Source organism: Cololabis saira, chromosome 2 (assembly GCF_033807715.1).
Source record: "Cololabis saira isolate AMF1-May2022 chromosome 2, fColSai1.1, whole genome shotgun sequence".
Classification (NCBI taxonomy): domain Eukaryota; kingdom Metazoa; phylum Chordata; class Actinopteri; order Beloniformes; family Belonidae; genus Cololabis; species Cololabis saira.
In genome coordinates, this window is record NC_084588.1 from 30,073,326 (window position 1) to 30,092,063 (window position 18,738).

The 18,738-nt window shown below is 39.2% G+C and overlaps 1 protein-coding gene across 2 annotated transcripts in view; it reads right to left on the reverse strand.

Annotated features, from left to right (window-relative positions):
- Positions 1-18,738, reverse strand: part of sbf2 (SET binding factor 2) — a 142,020-nt gene that overhangs the window by 20,943 nt on the left and 102,339 nt on the right. For both annotated transcript variants that reach the window (XM_061742990.1, XM_061742981.1), the window contains exons 18-27: positions 12,406-12,576; positions 11,895-12,166; positions 9,972-10,144; positions 9,686-9,759; positions 4,357-4,552; positions 3,080-3,207; positions 1,163-1,338; positions 909-1,042; positions 597-795; positions 256-452 (exon numbers count right to left, since the gene is read on the reverse strand). In XM_061742990.1, the coding sequence (XP_061598974.1) occupies positions 256-452; positions 597-795; positions 909-1,042; positions 1,163-1,338; positions 3,080-3,207; positions 4,357-4,552; positions 9,686-9,759; positions 9,972-10,144; positions 11,895-12,166; positions 12,406-12,576 (1,720 nt within the window). The remainder of the gene's footprint in view (positions 1-255; positions 453-596; positions 796-908; positions 1,043-1,162; positions 1,339-3,079; positions 3,208-4,356; positions 4,553-9,685; positions 9,760-9,971; positions 10,145-11,894; positions 12,167-12,405; positions 12,577-18,738) is intronic.

Genomic DNA, 18,738 nt, shown 5'->3' on the forward strand with positions numbered 1-18,738 from the left:
TTTGAGTACTCGGTCTGAGAATTTATTAGACTTTTGAAAGCTCAATCAATGTCTCCTGCGTGTTAACAGCTCTCCGTTGTCATAATAACATTTAATAATAGATGATGACAATTTGCAGATGTACAAATGGAAATCCATCAGGCTCCACAGCATCCAAACCAGTGTGAAAAAAATCCTAGATTAAATTTAAGAAAAAAAAATAAATAAAAATCTAGATGTAAAGATACAGCTGTGCCTCTCAGGAAGCAAACTCACCCGTTGAAGTGGGATTTTGTGACTTAAACAATCCCACCACACTTTTGCCATGGAAGCCTCCAGAGCGCAGCAGCACGGCTTTGGTCCGGGGATGTTTCCAACACAGAACAGGGAGACGATTGTGTCTGTAGCAGCGGGCTACTTTGTGTAAACTGCTGTCTTGCACAGCCTGAGGAACAACCAGTAGTCCTGGATAGCTGAACAATGAGAACAGACCCCTTGTCATCACAAATATTAACACAAATAATGCGTGCTATTAATAAATAACACAAGGCTTTGTTGTTAAATTTGTTACAAGACAACAATGGAGCAGCTGCGGTGTCCAGTGAGAGCTGGTTCACCTGCGGCACAGGGAGTACAGTCTGTTTACTGCTGTGATCCTGAACTGCTCTCCTGACTTGGAGCGAGACGAACTGGCGGTGATGGTGCCCAGCCCGAGACGCTGGTAGTCACGGAAACACGACTGCTCCACCAGCTGCTCCATGGTGGATTTCTCTGATGCTCGCAAGGTGCTGCTGGGTGGTGGCTCATCATCAGATACTAAAACAAACAAAACAGCAACAAAAATGACTTACATTTGTGAATCCCCCCCAATCTGGCTCTGTCTGTCCATGTTGACGCACTAATGCATGGAAATGTGTCACAAGTCTCACTTGAAATGTCGTCGTCTTCATGCCAGGTTGACCGGTTGCTTCTGTCAGTTTTCTTCAGCGTGGTTTGATTACCGCGGCCCATGGTGATCTTCCCTGCCCTTTTTGCTCCTTTGACAATAGTTTTCGACAGTGTTCTGCGAGGAGGACATAGTAAAAGTATTTGCTGAGTGAAAAATTGAAGAATGCATTCATTTCAGATAAATAATAGTAAAACTGATTTGCAGCAACAATTTCTGCAAAGCTGAAAAACAAACCTGAAGCCAGTATTTCTCTCTTTTTGCTTTGGAAGGATTAACTGAGGAGCCGTCTGTCCTGCAGCAAATGCAAAGGAGCTGAAGATGGACTGTGGATATCGAATTCTTTGGAGGTGTTTCCTGAATATCTCCACCATCTCCGAGCTAACCTCCTCGTCAAAAGCTACTTTTATCAACTGCAAGAGACAGACGTCAAAGTGATCATCACAGAATAAAAAATTTAGGTACTATATAGTCAGATTAAATACATACAGCATCTTATTAGGGCAGAGATTAAATATTAGAAGACCAAGTGTGGCTTCAACAACACATGAACTCAGAAGTGTCAACTTTATCAGCCTTATTAGCAAAATATTAGGAATATAGATTAAAACATTTAACCGCAATACATCTAAAATGTAGAAGCGTGCTGCACTGAATATATTGTTCCTGTTTGGTCATGAGAAAGTCTTTTCTATGAAAAGAGAAAGTCTTTTCTATGAAAAGACTTTCAGACGGCCATATTTTAAACACCGGACTTCTCTTTTCTTGGTTCTTGATGACTATACAAGAAAAGGAAAGACCTTCTGACCTTAATCAAGCTGTGGAGAATAACCATGACCTGGATTACTGAGAATCTGTAATGGCGCACATCTTCACTTAAATGGCAAATTCTACAGCGTTCCTGAATGTCCTTATGATAAAAGGACATTCAAAAATATAAATTCTGAACAGAACAATGCTCATAGGTCAAACATTAAAAAACATATTATATTTTCAGCACAGCCTAGAGGTGCCTTGGAGTGAATGTTTTGTTTTGACCGATCAGATGAGCATCTGTAGGGACATAGTCCACGGCCATTCAAGAGCAGCAAAACCCCCCCCAAACCATCACTGATCTTACCATATTGAATAAAGGTTTCTAAACATTTAAGTGTGGCCTCTAGTTGGAGAGTTTTACAGAGAAATAAAGCAAATGGTTTTGAGGCTTTTGGCAGTTCTTAACTGTTCTGTCTTCTCGTCTCCAAACTCAAACTTTTTGTTAGGGACTTTTTTTTGTATCCTGATTTCTTTGAAATAATGGAAGTCAAACTTTATAAATGTCAATTTGTCTACAAAAAAGACATAATGACGTTATTGAATGGCTGGAAATAAAAGCAGTATTGTTTGCTGCCCTTTATCACTTTGTTACATCACTTAGAGTAAAAAAAAAGAATAAAATAGTTTTAGACTTCAAAGATTATGTTTTTTGAGGAGACACAAACACAGTCTTATCAAAAATATGTACAACTTAAATTGCATAATGCTTTTGTCCTTTTTTTTGAGAAGCTAAAATATTTATTTTTAGTCAAGGTGCCTTGTGTATCTAAGATGCCTGATGATCACACATAGCTGGTGTTCCCAGCAGTCTGCACCTGCAGTGAAACCAGGAAGTGCACTTCTGCTGCATTAACCCATTATGACCTCATTGGACACACACACACACACACACACACACACACACACACACACACACACACACACACACACACACACACACACACACACACACACACACACACACACACACACACACACACGAAAATGGAGTACCACTTCATTCTCCAACCAACATATGAGCTTATTACAAGTAAGGTTTATTCGAAACATTGCTTCCAGGACCATATTTTCTTGTGGAAATGGTATTTGAAGGATATATGATGTTTGTTGAATGACTCTGAGAAGCAGTTCTGAATTCCTAATATGGTCTATAATTATAAGTTGTCTACACTTATCCACTTATAAGTTGGAACATGGTGTATAATCCCCGCTATGACGTTTGTAATGCCAGTAACATTTCTCTCTCCTCTAAAATTACAATTCAATGGCGATGTTTCACATCTACAGTAGTATCAAAACCTGAGAGATGAGTGCATTTAAGTGCATTTAAGTTTGTACCTGAAGGGATGAGGAGCGGAGCTGCAGACCTTCCTGCATGTTCTGCTGCAGCTGGTTCTGGATGCTTATCTTCTTCTCTTTGGTCAGCGTGGACACTGGGAAAGCTCTGATAACTGCCTGCTCCCCCACTGCACACATACAAGGTCAAAGGTCAGTATTACATTATTCACAAGAGGGTATAGCATCTAACTGAGAAAAAGATTAGGAAAAACAATCTGATATTTGCATTAAAGGCGTTCAAATTCAAATGCAGTGGGGCTAAATTATATATATATATATATATATATATATATATATATATATATATATATATATATACATATATATATATATATATATATACATACATACATACATACACATATATATATATATATATATATATATACATACATACATACATATATATACACATACATACAGGACTGTCTCAGAAAATGTGAATATTGTGATAAAGTTCTTTATTTTCTGTAATGCAATTAAAAAAACAAAAATGTCATACATTCTGGATTCATTACATCAACTGAAATATTGCAAGCCTCTTTATTATTTTAATATAGCGGATTATGGCTTACAGTTTAAGATTAAGATTCCCAGAATATTCTAATTTTTTGAGATCGAATATTTGAGTTTTCTTAAGCTGTATATATATATATATATATATATATATATATATATATATATATATATATATATATGCGATGCGTCACTGAGAGGCATCGCAGGTCCTCCCCGCTGCCATCAGACTGTACAACCAGGCCTGATCACAGTAGCTAACGTACAATAACACGTGCAATAACAAGATGTGCAATATCTATGCAATATCTGTCTGTCTACCTCACACTCATTCTACCTGCTTTTTTTGCACTGTTTTTTTCTTTCGCACTACTTTTATTTCCATTGCAATGTATATACTGTCTATATTTTGTAATTATATATATCTTTTACCCCCCTTCCCTGCATGTGTGTGTTAAGTGTACTGCTGCCAACAAGTGAGTTTCCCCATTGAGGGAGAAATAAAGGATTACCTTATATGTATGTATATATATATATATATATATATATATATATATATATATATATATATATATATATATATATATATATAATATATTTACATGGACAAGACAAAAAAAAGAAAGACATTGTGAAGTGAGCATTTTCGTTAAATAACTAATAAAGGACATTCCTTAAATAAATAGTAAGTAAGAAACCTAATAGCATCTTTTTTTCCCATTAAGGTTTCAAAGCCAGCTCTGCTGTGGTTCGGTATATACCTAGTGGATCATGGGGAATGCCTTTGAAGATGATGCGGTATGTGGTGAGAAAGAGGGCCCCCTCTGCTGGCAAGATGTGAGGGCCCCCCAGGAGGCCCCCTGTTGCCTCTTCCCTGCCGTCAGGGTCCAGCAGCACCCGCAGCCCCTCCGACACCAGCTCCTCACCAGGAAGCAGAGCTGGACGCAGAATCTTCGGCTGCACGGAAAAGCGTTGTAACAGATTATCCACAAGAGCAGACACACGCTGTACCTGAACACGAGCACGTCCACCCCAAAATTAAGGCATTTTTCAGTGACACGAAGGCTTTCAAAGCAGAGTATTCGGCAGGAGCATTTGCGTCAGAGAATCAGATGGAGGAAATTAATTCATCATCATAATGTCAAATCAGAGCACCACATGGTCTTGTTGAACAAATTTAAAGCTCACAAAAATACTTATCTTGAAAATGCACATACCGAAAAGCAATCGGATGCAACTCTGAAAGCCTTACAATCCAAGAAAAACAAAGAATTCCCTACTCGTCGATATTCCAACCTCATAGCAAAACCTGTAATCTGCTTTTTGAGCAAAAGATTGTTTTTCTTGTTCACTGAACTCAGCAGTGCTTTTTCACTTCATGCTTGAACATCTGGAGACTGATCTGATGCAGCTTTAAATTTTCTTTTTTCCAAACACAATTAATGAAGCTGACTCTAAGTAACCCGTTACTATAATAATTAAGGCTTCACTTTCAAATGCAAACATTATACTGTACATACCGTACTTGATTCTGTTCACTCTAGTTTATCTTGAAATGAAAACAACATGTGACTGGAAACCCTTAACTTTGCATTTGCGTGAGGAATTATATTGACATACTTCAGACCCTAAGTGCACGAGTGTTTAGTAGTTTCCAAATAACATGCTACCACTCAGAAGTTTGTACTCAATCACTCATCTTGGTGTCCGGGTCTTTTGGCTTTAGAACAAGCTCTAATCATCACCCCTCCACCACCACGCGTCACATCAGGCAGCGCTGACGCGCTTGTGCTGTTGCGGTGCTTGATTTTCATCGAACATAGCACTGTGCATTACGGCCAGACATATCCACTTTGGTCTCATCTTTCGAAAAGAAACGAAAAAAAGACCTTTCTTCTGGAAACTCTATGATGTAAATTATACTCATATAGTCTTTCTTCTAATTGTATGCTAAGGAATCATGGATTCTCTTCGTTTCTTTTCTATTTTTTTTTAAGTTAATGAACTTTGCAGGGTCTGTATGGGCTCAAATTAATGCCATAAGTATTTTGTATCTGTAAATAAACGTTGTACTTGTAGAAATATTTTGTGCGTGTGAAAAAAATATTTGTACTTGCAAAACATATTTGTACTTCTAGATACAAAGCTACAAACTTTTTACAAAGCTACAAACTTTTTTTTTTACAAAAGCTGCAAACTTTTTTTCAAAAGCTACAAACTTTTTTTACAACTACGAGTTATGGCAGTGTTTTGACGTGCCAAAACTAAGAGCCAATCAGCAATCTTTGGCACGGGTTTCAAAGCGTTTCTGGATAGCCGATCAACACATTGCATCGCCTACTGACGTCGCCGCCATATTGGATGTGGCAAGACTGGGCTGCAAACTAATACAAGTAAATGGGCTTATTTTCATAAAGCACCTTTCTACAAAGAAATTTACGTTTTACGTCTCATTTATTCATTCACACACGCACTAATATACTTGGGAAACAGTTAGGCACCAAATATAATATGTTTAATTTTCTCAGATGGCAAAAATAAGAACTTTATTGATCCCACATAGGAGTAATTCATGTTATATCAGCTACAGAGAACAAGGTAGTGCCGAAAAACAATATATATCCCCCCTCACAAAAATAGAGACATATTTTTTTATCAACAAAACAAATAAAAAAAAATTCAAATAACCAGTGCAGTGCCATAACTCGTAGTTGTAAAAAAAGTTTGTAGCTTTTGAAAAAAAGTTTGTAGCTTTTGTAAAAAAAGTTTGTAGCTTTGTAAAAAAACTTTGTAGCTTTGTAAAAAAAAGTTTGTAGCTTTGCAAAAAAACTTTGTAGCTTTGTATCTAGAAGTACAAATATGTTTTGCAAGTACAAATATTTTTTTCACACGCACAAAATATTTTTACAAGTACAAATATTTTTTGCAAGTACAAATATTTTTTGCACACGCACGAAATATTTCTACAAGTACAAAGTTTATTTACAGATACAAAATACTTATGGCATTAATTTGAGCCCATAGGTCTGATGCAAGGGTGAACTTGAGAAGACATGAAAATGTCTTGAAGGTTTTGCTCTTGTGAATGAATAATCTTAATTTTAATAAAGTGCATTTCAACATGGAATGGGAGGATGTTGCAATTACTTTCTTTTTTAAATCCACTTCTCAAGTTAGTGGTTTTCCACATACAGTGAGATAAAGGATAACGCATACGAGCGTATAACACCCCTGTTCCTCTAGTAATACAAAGTTGAATTTACTTGTGTGATCTGAATTGCTTATTAACCTTGACAACATATAACCAACTTTATCTAATGTATGAGATAATGTCGTGCCACATCTCTTATTGTTTTCACACTTTCATGGCTCCAGAGTTGATATAGACAGACTAAGCCATCCCAGTCAAAAATGTGTAAGAGGAGGGGCATTAGATCATTCACAGCATTTTCCATCAAGGCCATAGCCAATCTGAGGTAGTTGAGGTTTGACCCAGAGATATTAATAGCCTCTCGAATCTGTCCTTGAATAAACAGCAACACCAAGAAGAGAGTCTCTATGCACCTCATTACTGCTGCAAGCTCAGCTACTTATTAGTTTTTCTTAGTGTTACTGCTGCCATTACCACTATGATTCGGACTTGTCATGAGTCCACAGTCAGGACTGTTTAGACACTTATTAGCATTTCTTTGGCTTGATGCTCACAATTTGCAGTTCAGGATGGAAATTTTTCCCTCACATGGGCAGCAGACAGACCGTTCATTGTAGTTGCTCTCAAGGCAGTACTGCATGCCGTTTGTGTGATTTAACAAGAGCTAACAGGCACGTGGCACAACAGGTCTCAAAACAAAAACTGGTGAAATATACACCCGCTATAGCAATTGGAGAACACTTGTAACCTGGATGGTAGCAGCAAAGAAAACTATGGATACAACATACTGTAGATAAAGACGCTCCGTTGTTACGAGCGCTATGCTCGGTGAGGGAGGTCCTTTAGTGTAAAATTATATAACGTCCCATGAAGTAGGTCAGGTGCTGCTAACCTGGTCTTACAATCTGGGAGGAACCTGTAGTATTCCAGGTACATAGAGGGCAATGGCTGCACGCAGTCTCCGACACATCATAATCTGGCTCAACCTGGGCCAATGTGAGAGAGGTCTCGGGTGGAAACAGGTGTTTGTGTGTGGTGATGTTCAAAAATATTCTATCGCAAGCTGACATAATATCAAGGATAAAAAGAATTAAAAGGTTAAGGCTTTAGTTAGCTCCTGCCTTTTGCAACCCCTGATTTTGGGGGCTGATTGGCTACGTTTTAATCTAACTACACTTTGTGACGATGAAGTGATGACCTTTAGATTCATGAGGCATGTGTGGTGTGCTCAGTTGTGACATGAACTCTTCTCAGATTGCTGAGGGGTAATGAACAACCATTGTGCCCTTTACAAGAGGATTTCTCCCTTCACATGATACACCACATGGAAGATTCTTCCCCCTCAAGCAATTCTGGGATGATATTCTGTGCACAAGCTTTGACCAAGTGATCAGAAGCAGTGTTTACATATCTACAAGTTTCCATTATTGAAGATGGGCTGGATCAGGGGAGTCATAGCGCCAAGAATGGTTCTGAAAAGACCTAGTCGTTGATGCTTAAAAGCAGATCAGAAATTGTTTTGTCAACAGAAGCCAGTGGTTTCTTCTTATAAGAAATGACGACGTGCTGCACTGGATAATGGCCTAATTCTATTGAACAGACATCCAGGGAGACGTGGGCTGCTGGTGTGTGTCTTCCCTGAAAAGTCAGCTGGCCAGTCCACTGGATATCCTCAGAACATCCCTGCAGCTCTTCTTAATAAATGTGCTGTTTGAATGCATTGGAATGGGTTTAACTGCGTCATATCATTGGAGTACAGAGTTAACATTTTTTGTAAATTTCTGTGGCTTTATGCAACGTGTTGACAGGAGGCAGTGTATGCATGCAGCACTTCTACAAAGAGCATTGTGCAGGAACTGTTTCCGGGTCATCTCCTGAGTTGGGATCTCTGAACGAAGTGCCCCAATTGACAAGCGGATGGTATAAAATCAAGCAGTGTCATAGACCTTATTAAAGAAAACTGGCAGAATGGTAGAAGTACAGGCAAAAGTGAGGATCAATACGTCTTGGACCTGAGAACGAAACTCCATTAATTGTGGGAAATTGTTAGGAAAGAGCGCCAACAACACCTATACAACAGAAGGGTGCCGCTGTATGAAACTAACTTAAGGTGATTTGCCATTCTGTCGGCACCCTTTGTGCTCACACAGCAAATTTTAGAAAACTATGAGGCTGTGCGTGATCTCACACGTGCGGAGCAGCGCAAATTCACAACCTCTTAAAAGCAAGGAGAGCGATGGCCACAGCCTCTTTGGTGAGCACAGAAATGAATTGAGCCATGAGGTGCCAAATTCCAGTCCTGCACTGCGTCTTTGGTATCCCCATTTCTTACCTTTTCAGAGCAGAGGTTGCCAGTTGCAAAAGTATTTTGTTATTGTTCCCAGAACACAAGAAAATTTGTTTTGAAGGAACCAAACTCCTATTGTGCCCTCGTCGTTCTTGTAGCAGAGAAGGATGGATCTATGAGTAAATCTGTGTGTAAATTACTAAAAGTTGAACAAGGTGTCATTTGAAATTCTGTGTTTCTTGAAAAAGTAAATGATAAAACTTCTTTTCATCCATGTGTGTGTCTCGGAGCAAGAACAGACTTGCTGTTAGCAACAGCTTTGCTACATAAATATCTTTTTATGCAACTTCTAATTCAGACTTTTTAATTTTTACACCGTCTTGAGTTTCTTAAAACGGTGTTTGGGGTTTGCCTTTACTCTGCATGAAATTGTGTTTTTTAGTTTTTTTTTTTGTTTCACCGTTATTTAATGAGTGTAATGTGGATGGAAACACTTTTAAAGTTAGCGTCAACATTTCTTCTCATTTGTTTCTTCACTTGTTTTGAGCTGCTGTGTTAGGGACTTCTGCATCTCTCAAACACCATGAACGTGTTGAGATGTAACGTTTAAAGCTATTGAAATCCTTGCAGCTCAGTGCAGAACAGCACTCACCTTCTGAATGGGAGGTAACCTTCTGCTCTCCCTGTGAACTGCCTCTAAAGCCTCCATCTGCATAGCTACGATGCCTGGGGGTCAGAAGTTAGAGCCAGTTACCACATACATAGACGCACACACAAGCATGTATTTATGCACATTCTAAAGCCATTTGACATCTCGGGAGTTAATGACCTCACAGGCTTATTTGGATGTAGGCTTCGGCTAATAATACACACACATCCAAGATGCCTCCCTGTAAAGCTGAGGAAATCTGAGCAGCGACTGATTGTGGGTGCTGTACCTGGGATCATGCTGTGCAAGCTCTTGATGTGTTCCTGAGTCACTCCGCTCTCTGTACACACCTTGTCGATGAAGCGGGCAATAAACCTGACCACAGAGTTTGCCACGTCGCTGGTCTCCGAGTCCTCAAACCCACTTTCTGTGTCGAAGCTCTCTGCCACACTGCCAGCAATGCTGTAAAACATGCATGGAAATTAGAAAGATGTGTGTTGACTGAAATTGATTTTTTATTTATTTATTTATTTATTTAAAATGGGACAGTGCATATTAATGAACATTCACATGTAAATATGCCAGATTATAGCCTAAGGCTAATTTCCATCTGTAGTCCCCTGGCAGGTTGATGGTAACATGAGCATAAACGAATCAGAAAAAACAAAGACAGAAACACATAATACCACAACACAACACGAAAATCAGTACAAGGAATAAAAACAGGAGACCAACGACCAGTGTGTAAACGAGTCTAAACAGTAGAGTACAGTTATAGTGGATATATGTTAAAGTGTTTATATTTTAAAGTGCTTAGTGCGAGGAGATAAATTATATTGCACAGGAACCAAAATGGTGTGTATCCTTGTTGGTTCCTTTCGATGTAGTATCCTTTTTCTAAACGATCAAGTATATACACTACTAGTCGAAAGTTTGGACGTACTTTCCCAGACTGGATGATGGGCCTTTGATTGGAAAGCTCTGTGTTTTTGTACAGTAGACATACAGTGTTTTCTGTAACAACAAGCTGATGGTATGATATAGTTTGTCTGATTTGTGTATGTAAAAAACAAAAATTAAATGGGTGGATGTTTTTCTTTTGCCTGTTCAGAAAAAAATGTCCCACCCAGATGAGTGCGTGGATGCAACATTTTGATAAAATGGTGCAATTTGCAGTGTTTGGCAGTTGGCATAATCTGTAGTGTTCCTGGCATACTCTCATTTAACTTATCTTGCACAACTCCTTTTTACCGGAATATTGCTGAATCTTAAGTGTCCCTGAATGTTTGCTCTCACTGTTTCCTGCCGAGTAAGTTCTCCCTACCCCATGATCACAGACTGACATTAACTCAAAGATGCTTTACACACCAAAAGCATCAAAACATTTCTGCACAGTATCGGGTCAATTTCAGAAGTGACTGAATCATATCCTGGTTCCTCCTCAACGAATCATCATCATTACTGCAGTTCAAAAAGACATGTGGCAAGTCAAGGTCAAATGGGGTCATTAAAAAAAGGAAGAAGTGATTACTATTATATATATATTAAAAAAAAGGGAGAATAAGTGATTATTCAGATATTTGAATATGTTATAATATATATACATATACACAAACATATAAATATGAAACTCTTTAGCGTGGAAAAATCCCAATTCTTATGTTATTTTTCTGCGACACCCCTACTGGCACCTTACAATGGAAAGACATATGTGAGGGCTGTTCCTGTGTTTAATTCACTCCACAGTAACTGCAAAGCAAGGGAAAAATCACAAAATACAGCGTAGCCTATTAAAGACACAGGGAGGGCTTTAAATGTCCCACTGGAAGTAAATGAGCCACACATTTGTGCAGGAGTGATGCGAGCCCACAGGATGGATGTGGGTTGGAGACAAACAAAGGGCTCTCGTCCATTTGGCTTGAAAGGAAAGTATCATGTGGACTGTTAGTCAAGTCCCATCCACCCACATACTTAGCTTCAGCTTATTAAAACAGTTACAAGCTCCCAAATCATGAAAACTTACCACAAGGCCTCCTCTAAATAAGACTGATCATACATATATTATGAACAACATAAAAATATATTCTAGCCTGGCAACGTATTACACAATATTTTACAATCCAATGTTTTACGCCCTCCGATCAGAGCAGCTGTGGTTGCTTCTGCACAGCTTCTCTGCTCAGGAAGTGAATTGCAACGTCATGCTCCTGACCTGTTTGTCACAATGCTGTTACTGCCGCTCTCCCAGTCAGCAGCAGGTGTGGTGCGCAGCAGCTTGTTCTTGCTGGTGTCCAAAGGAACGAGCAGGTAGACCATGAGGCTTGCATAGTGGATGGCCTGGCTGAACACAGTGCTCTCCTCATTCTTCACCAACTCCTGTTGCATCTCCTTGCTCAGGCTAGGCCATGCGCGCAGCTGCTCCGCAGCCAGATCCATGGCTGTCTGCTCCTCATCTTTGCTCGCTTCAGGGAGGGGGCACACATCCTGCACAGGTCAGAGCAAACAAAAGGAATTATGCTGCCGGTTCTCCAAACATCTCATCCTCAGAAAAACAGACATTCCCTGACTTTCCTTTTTGTTGTCCCATTCTCATCCTGTATGACCATATGGCACGGGGAACATGACATTTTAGCACATTAGCTTGAAAAATTGCATGAAATCATCATAAAAAAAGACAGGACTTTCTTCATTTCAATGTTTACTTCAATCTACTGCTGCTTCACCTTTAGCCTGGTGGTGATGCCCCCAGGTCCCTCTGGGGTGCTAAGATAAAGGGATCGGATCTGACTTTGGACTTCACTGTAGAAAGTGGCTTCCCAGAACTGCTGGTTGGTCCAGATGGGATGGTCCTGTATGCAGGTGTATGCAAACTGATTCACTCCAGCAGTCAGTCTCTGTAAGACAAAACCGCAGTCACGACAAAGTTATAAATAAACAAACAAGGAAAACAATGTATTTATTTTTAAACTCATGACATAATCTGCATATTTGCTCTGTTTTTTGTTTTTCTTTGAAGGAGAAAAAAGCTGTATGTTGCATCTAGCAAAGACAGCGACCACAACCTCAGTCAAATTAAATGAAAACTGGTGACAACTGACAGTTAAACAGAATGAAACTGAATATTAGTTACTAATAATTATGGTGTCTTTAAACACATTTTTTGAAAACTGGAACATTCCCGGTGGAAACTCAGGTTGCTCTTAGGACAAAGCAGAATCACTGTGAAACTGGATCATAGCATTCGCAGTGATCCCTGCATGCTTGTCATGGCAAAGACTGTGTGAATGTACGGTATGCTGCATGTCCAAAACAACGCACAGAACCACAGTTTGAATTTTGGTGCAAATCAGGTCTCCTACAGTGAGATGGAAATCAACAGCACTGAAGCTTTGACCCTGTGGCCAATCAGAGGGTTTATTTCTTACTGCGTAGTGGCTTAGGGGTTTCAGTGAAAAGAGTCATGAAGTTTAAGGACAAGTCAATCATTCTCTGCAAGTTATAACTTTTTAAACAGATAATAACCCCTACTGAGTACCAAACCACTCTTCCATATTCTGCGCCTGGATGTATTTGGGAACGGAACTATTGTTTTTGCTTGGTGAGGAAATCAGATGTTGCTTGCAAAAACCATTCACTAAAGGGAACATACAGTCCTCCGCTAAAGGCTTTAACGACACATACTGCACCACGCTGAGCAATTCCAGGTTACAAAAGGAAAACAACAACAACATCAAAAAACATAATCCCATCCAAAGCAACAAGGTGGGCCGAGTGCAAATAAATGCCTCACCACAAAGTCAAACTTTCACCAACCGTCCATCTCTCAGCCAAGTCTGAGGGCCGCATGTAAGGCTCAAGCCTGTTATTAGATTAGCTTCTGATTTCTCTCCCCCGAGTCTGACACAATCCTGTGGTTTCTATTATCACTTCCAAGTTTGCCTTTGAAGGATGAGAACTGGGGGGGTTACTGTAATTACAACAGAGAGAACCAAAACAGCTCTACTCCCACTGTGACGGGCCAGAAGCCAAGAGAGGGGAGAACGTGGAGCTAATGCCCACATGGCAGCAAACGTACTACTGTGTTAACAGTAAAGTCTTATTGGACTTGCTCTCAGTTTGTAGGCGTTAATACGATAATCATTATTCCTTATGCTTCAGATAGATATATATATATATTTTTTTTTAAATACACATTTTCAATGCAATAAACTGATACTATAACAACTTACTGATGAAAACTTGATTAATGAAAACATTGTTAAACATGTTTTCATATGTTAAACATTTTGAAAATTGTAAATGCACTGACAAGTAATTACACAACGGAGGCAGAACCTCCTGCTGCACTTCTCCAAATATTAGTGTACCAAAAACCACGTTTTACTGAAACGGGTTAAGACAAGAGTAAATCTAAAAGTCCCTGTAAAGGAGACTTAACATCCATGATAAGGAAACCCTCTGAGCTAGAAATGGTTAAAAGTTACTTTGTGCTAGCCTGATAGATCAGACCCACATCTAGAAAGATGTAGGCTCAGAAAACTATTCATAGGGCCTCCCCATCCAAAGGGCGGCACCAACGGTTCCTTATCAAACTGCATTTGCTAAATGCTAACAGGGAATTAAACTTTTGCTTTAGCCTGTGAGCCGAACAGCAAATGCATCTACCATGCAAAAGATTGATTTGAGTTCAATCTGTTCAGTTTTCAAAGAAAAAGTCTGTAATCGCTTAACCGTCGATGCAAAAGTCCAATTCAAATGGCAGTTAATCCTCAACTACAGACATTTACAGTGTTTACGTCCAGATTAGGTCTCCGCTCCGTCATCCTTGTGTTAAACTCGCCCGAAGACTCTCTCTACAAGGATCGACAGATTTGAAAGGCTCCCCAAGACTTTTGGGCATTGTTAATGAGCCCCAACGGATGGTAGCTAGATGTCCCTGCAAAGTAAATGTATATTTGCTAGCGGTATGTCTGGATTTCTAGGCTAAGAGAGACTCTCCTGCTGGCCAATGACAGAGACCCCAAATTAACAATTTGAGAATTGAATGAGAAAATGGTCAGATTCAAAGTTACAACCTAATATGCGTGTATATTGATTTACCTTGAATCAACCAATGGACACTCAGGTAATATTATATGAGCTTTAACTATTAATCCACAGCCTTTTCAAAATGATGATTTTTACTGGTGAGTATATAATGTTGACTGGTTTCAACATCTGAGGTTCCTAATTAAGTACAGCTGACACTGACAGGAATGTCATTATTTTTGCATATTTATATTATAAAAATGGGGGGTTGTGTAACAGAAAATATGCATGTCCTCTCTGGTAAAATCTGTTGGTAATTTATCTAGCAGTGTTTGAAATATTTTAGTCTAGGGGATGACCATAGTCTCCGAGTATCTATAATGGCCACAAAAAAAATTAATTGTAGTAACGACTAGTCAGCATTCCTGAGAAACATCTCTTCCACAAATGTACTCAAATCGAATAAAAACAGATCAAAATCAAATCAACCTTTACCGTCATCTTATGGAGCAGCAGATGTTCGGACCAAAATTTGTATTGTAAGAGTCAGGAACATAAATCTGGATGCGATTAAAACTTTGATTAAAAAAACACTTGTACAAGCTGTACCTATAACCTTTGCACAGTCGTGTACTCTACGTTCTTTTTTCCCTTGTTTCTGGAGTTAGCGCGTGATAACTGTGGAACAGGATCAAGGACAGGCTTCTGCTTCAGACACAAAGTGTTCTGGGGTAGGATAATTAACTTATTCATTATTCAAAGATTTTATGATAGTTATGAGGCTAAACGGATGGAGAAATAGTGTTATATGAATTTGTATTTGAATGGGTTTGTGTGGACATCCCCATAGAGCACTTTGATTGGCTCCCCAGAGAGTGTTGCATGAATGCAGTCCTAATCTATAAATCAACATAATGACATTTCAGCGATGAATTAAAATAACTTTGGCAAAGATAATGTATTGGGCAAAAAGAAATATGCTTTCAACAGCTCCATGATGAGGGTAAGAAGTGTGCAATCTATTCGAGTTCAAAACTCCTTTTGGAGGATTTTCTACCTCAATTGATTCTAAATTACATCTCACCCCAAAGCGATAAACCGACCCTCCTCTCCAAACCATTTACGTGACTAATGGTTCAGATTTCCCCTGATATTTGTATGCAGTGTGCCAGAGTGCAGGGTTGCAGTACAACATGAGCCAACATTAAATTGACAGTAATGACCAGTTGTGCAGAGTAAGTGTTCATGAAGAGAGATGATTTATCTCACTTTACTGTCAGAGGAACTCACTTTGTGTGAATATGAGACATAGGTCAGAGATTCTCTAAATGAAATATGCAGAACTGGTTCGGTGTCGCTCAAGATGTTTTAAGGAAATGCCTTAATGCAACCAAACGTTGTGCTGCCCAAGTTAACAGACTTTCTCAAAAGATGCCTCCGTCAAACTCTGGAATCTGAGTGATGAGAGCCAAAATAATGTACAGACCGGAGCAAATTATGAAAAAAAACAAGCAAAACGTGCAGCACTTGATTCTCTCATGCATTTCAGTCAGCTGAGTGTGTCAAGTGTCTTGGAGCAGATGTTATGTGGGTGCGTGTCTGTGTTTGTGTAGGGGTGGGGGTGTGCTATTTGTCAATGCTGTCTATATACAGCCTGGCTGTGCTTCTCGGACTTTTCAGATATGCTCAGGTCATTTTGACCGAGGTCACATCTTCCTAATAAGATAATATACAAAAGCTTATAAAGACGCTCACAGGGCAGATGTGCACATAGGAGGACAGGGAAGGGAAGAGGAAAGGGAGGAGGAAAGGAAGGTAGGCAGGAAAGATGAAGGGGAAGGAGGGAGTATAGCACTAATGGACCCATCTGGCTATGTGACCAGAACTGGGCTGGAATGCAGGGCTTAAGGAGAAAGGGTGAAAAACAAGTGCACGCACGCTCGCTCGCTCGCTCGCACACAAAAAAAGACAGAGGGAAGACAGAGAGGAGAGAAAACACTGTGTATGGGTCAGAGGAGCGAGGCTATCAGGGTTTATGATCTTGTTTTGAACTCAGAGACCTGATTTGGAGGTTCACGGTAAGATTGACGATATTTCAAAACATCCATAGAGCTGATGGAAAATGCCCAACAGATCTCTCAGGAACAAAGTGATTGGTGTGTGTTGTCATCAAAACTAGTGTATTTTTTCATAGAGACACTGATTAAGCTCTGCTGTATCTGCACTGTTTGCAGCCTTGGGGCAGCAACATTATTTTACATGTCTTGGAAGAATTTAGAGCATTCTTGTAATGTTGATCCAAAAGCAGTCATTATTTCTGGACAAGCCCTCGGTTTGAATGGATTGCTTGACCTGAAAACGATCCATCCCATCACTTCTAAAACAAAAGTCCAAGTGTTGTGAGGGAAAACGACTGACATGCTAAAACAATAAAACAACTTGTATCCAAAGAGATTTATAATATTCACTCAGACCAAACAAAGAGAGAACATCATGTTAAAAGTCACACTAATGAAAAAAATACACAAAAAAAACCTTCAATGGGGATCCATAGCCTGTAAGTGGGCAAAAAAAACCAACAAATATACAGGAACATAGGTGTTCTAAAATAAAGCAAATGTGAATAAGGCAAGTCAAGAGCTGGATATTTCTATCATACACAAAGGTCACCCAGTATGTCAACATCACTTGTTAGGACAAGGTTTGACAGAGCGAGCTGATAGAGCCTCTCCGGTATAAACTCTGGCCAGAAATAACGCTTATCGGTCAAGTATTTTTGTTGAGTAATTCATCCAGAGGTCTGTTTAAGTTTTTCACCCATTGCCTTTTTCAATTTGTGTCATCCTCAAATAGACATTAACTCTGCTGACACATTCAAATATATAAAGAGATATCAGGTGGAACTTTAAAGGCCAAAATAACATCACATCTGGATAACAATAACACATGTTCATCTCCAGATAAACCTACCCCACAGCTGATAATGAATGCCAGAGAAATGTTAATGTGTAACAAAGGGCCACTGTACAAAAGGTGTTTGGTGTTTTGATAAACTCCATTTAACCAAGGTTAAGTGCGTACAGTTTTACGTCAAATAGCAATTCTACAAAGCATTTCCTCCAGAGTAAAAAGAAAAATGCCATCTTAAATCAGATGTTGGGATTTTCCCTTTTTTAACACTAGCCTAAAGGATGACATGGAAGCAAAATAAATCTCCAAAGTGAGCCGTGCATGAACAAATTCAATGTAAAAACTTATTTTTGTGCCACATCACAGCTTAATAGACATGGAATCTAAGCAGACTATTTGAAAATGTAAAATTGGTAAATTATTTATTAAAAAGTATATATAAATTCACCTACCCTTTGAAGTAACTAGAACTTAAAAAAATAGTTCCCCTGTGTTCTGATAATTAAACATTTCTCATTCCAAAGATTCATCACCGATTACAAAAAAAAAAAAAAAAAAAATCCATCCATCCACGGTATCTAGCAGATGCTAATTCATCACAAAATTCCAGTGTGAAAATGTCCAGTAAACAAAAGCAAAGTTGTGATATTAATGCTGGTTTAACATTGCAATAACATCCCCATAACGTTAAATGGGTCGGTGCAGAAGTGACCGGAAGTGGGTGCTTTTGGACCAAAAAGTTCTAGGTACTTGCTGAGGGAAGCAGGAACCAAAGGAGCTCCCTGGTTTCTCTGGTTGAATTTTCATCATTGATGGGAACAGTGCAAGGCATGTTGCTATCTCCGAAGGTCCTTGCATACTGGGGTTCTGTAACATTTATGTAAAAGTCGGCCACAAATTTTACTCCTTTGGCCTTTACATACTGACCCAGGCAAGAGAGAAACTTCCAGCAAACTCATGTCCTTACATTCACGAAACCGGCATTCAAAGTGTGACTCAACGTTCATGGTAAATGAATAATAAAAGAATAATAGAGGAGGAGATGACGCCATCAACTTTCCTTATATCATAAAGAGTGCCAATGTCCTTTTACAGGCCGAGAATATGTAAGCTGCATG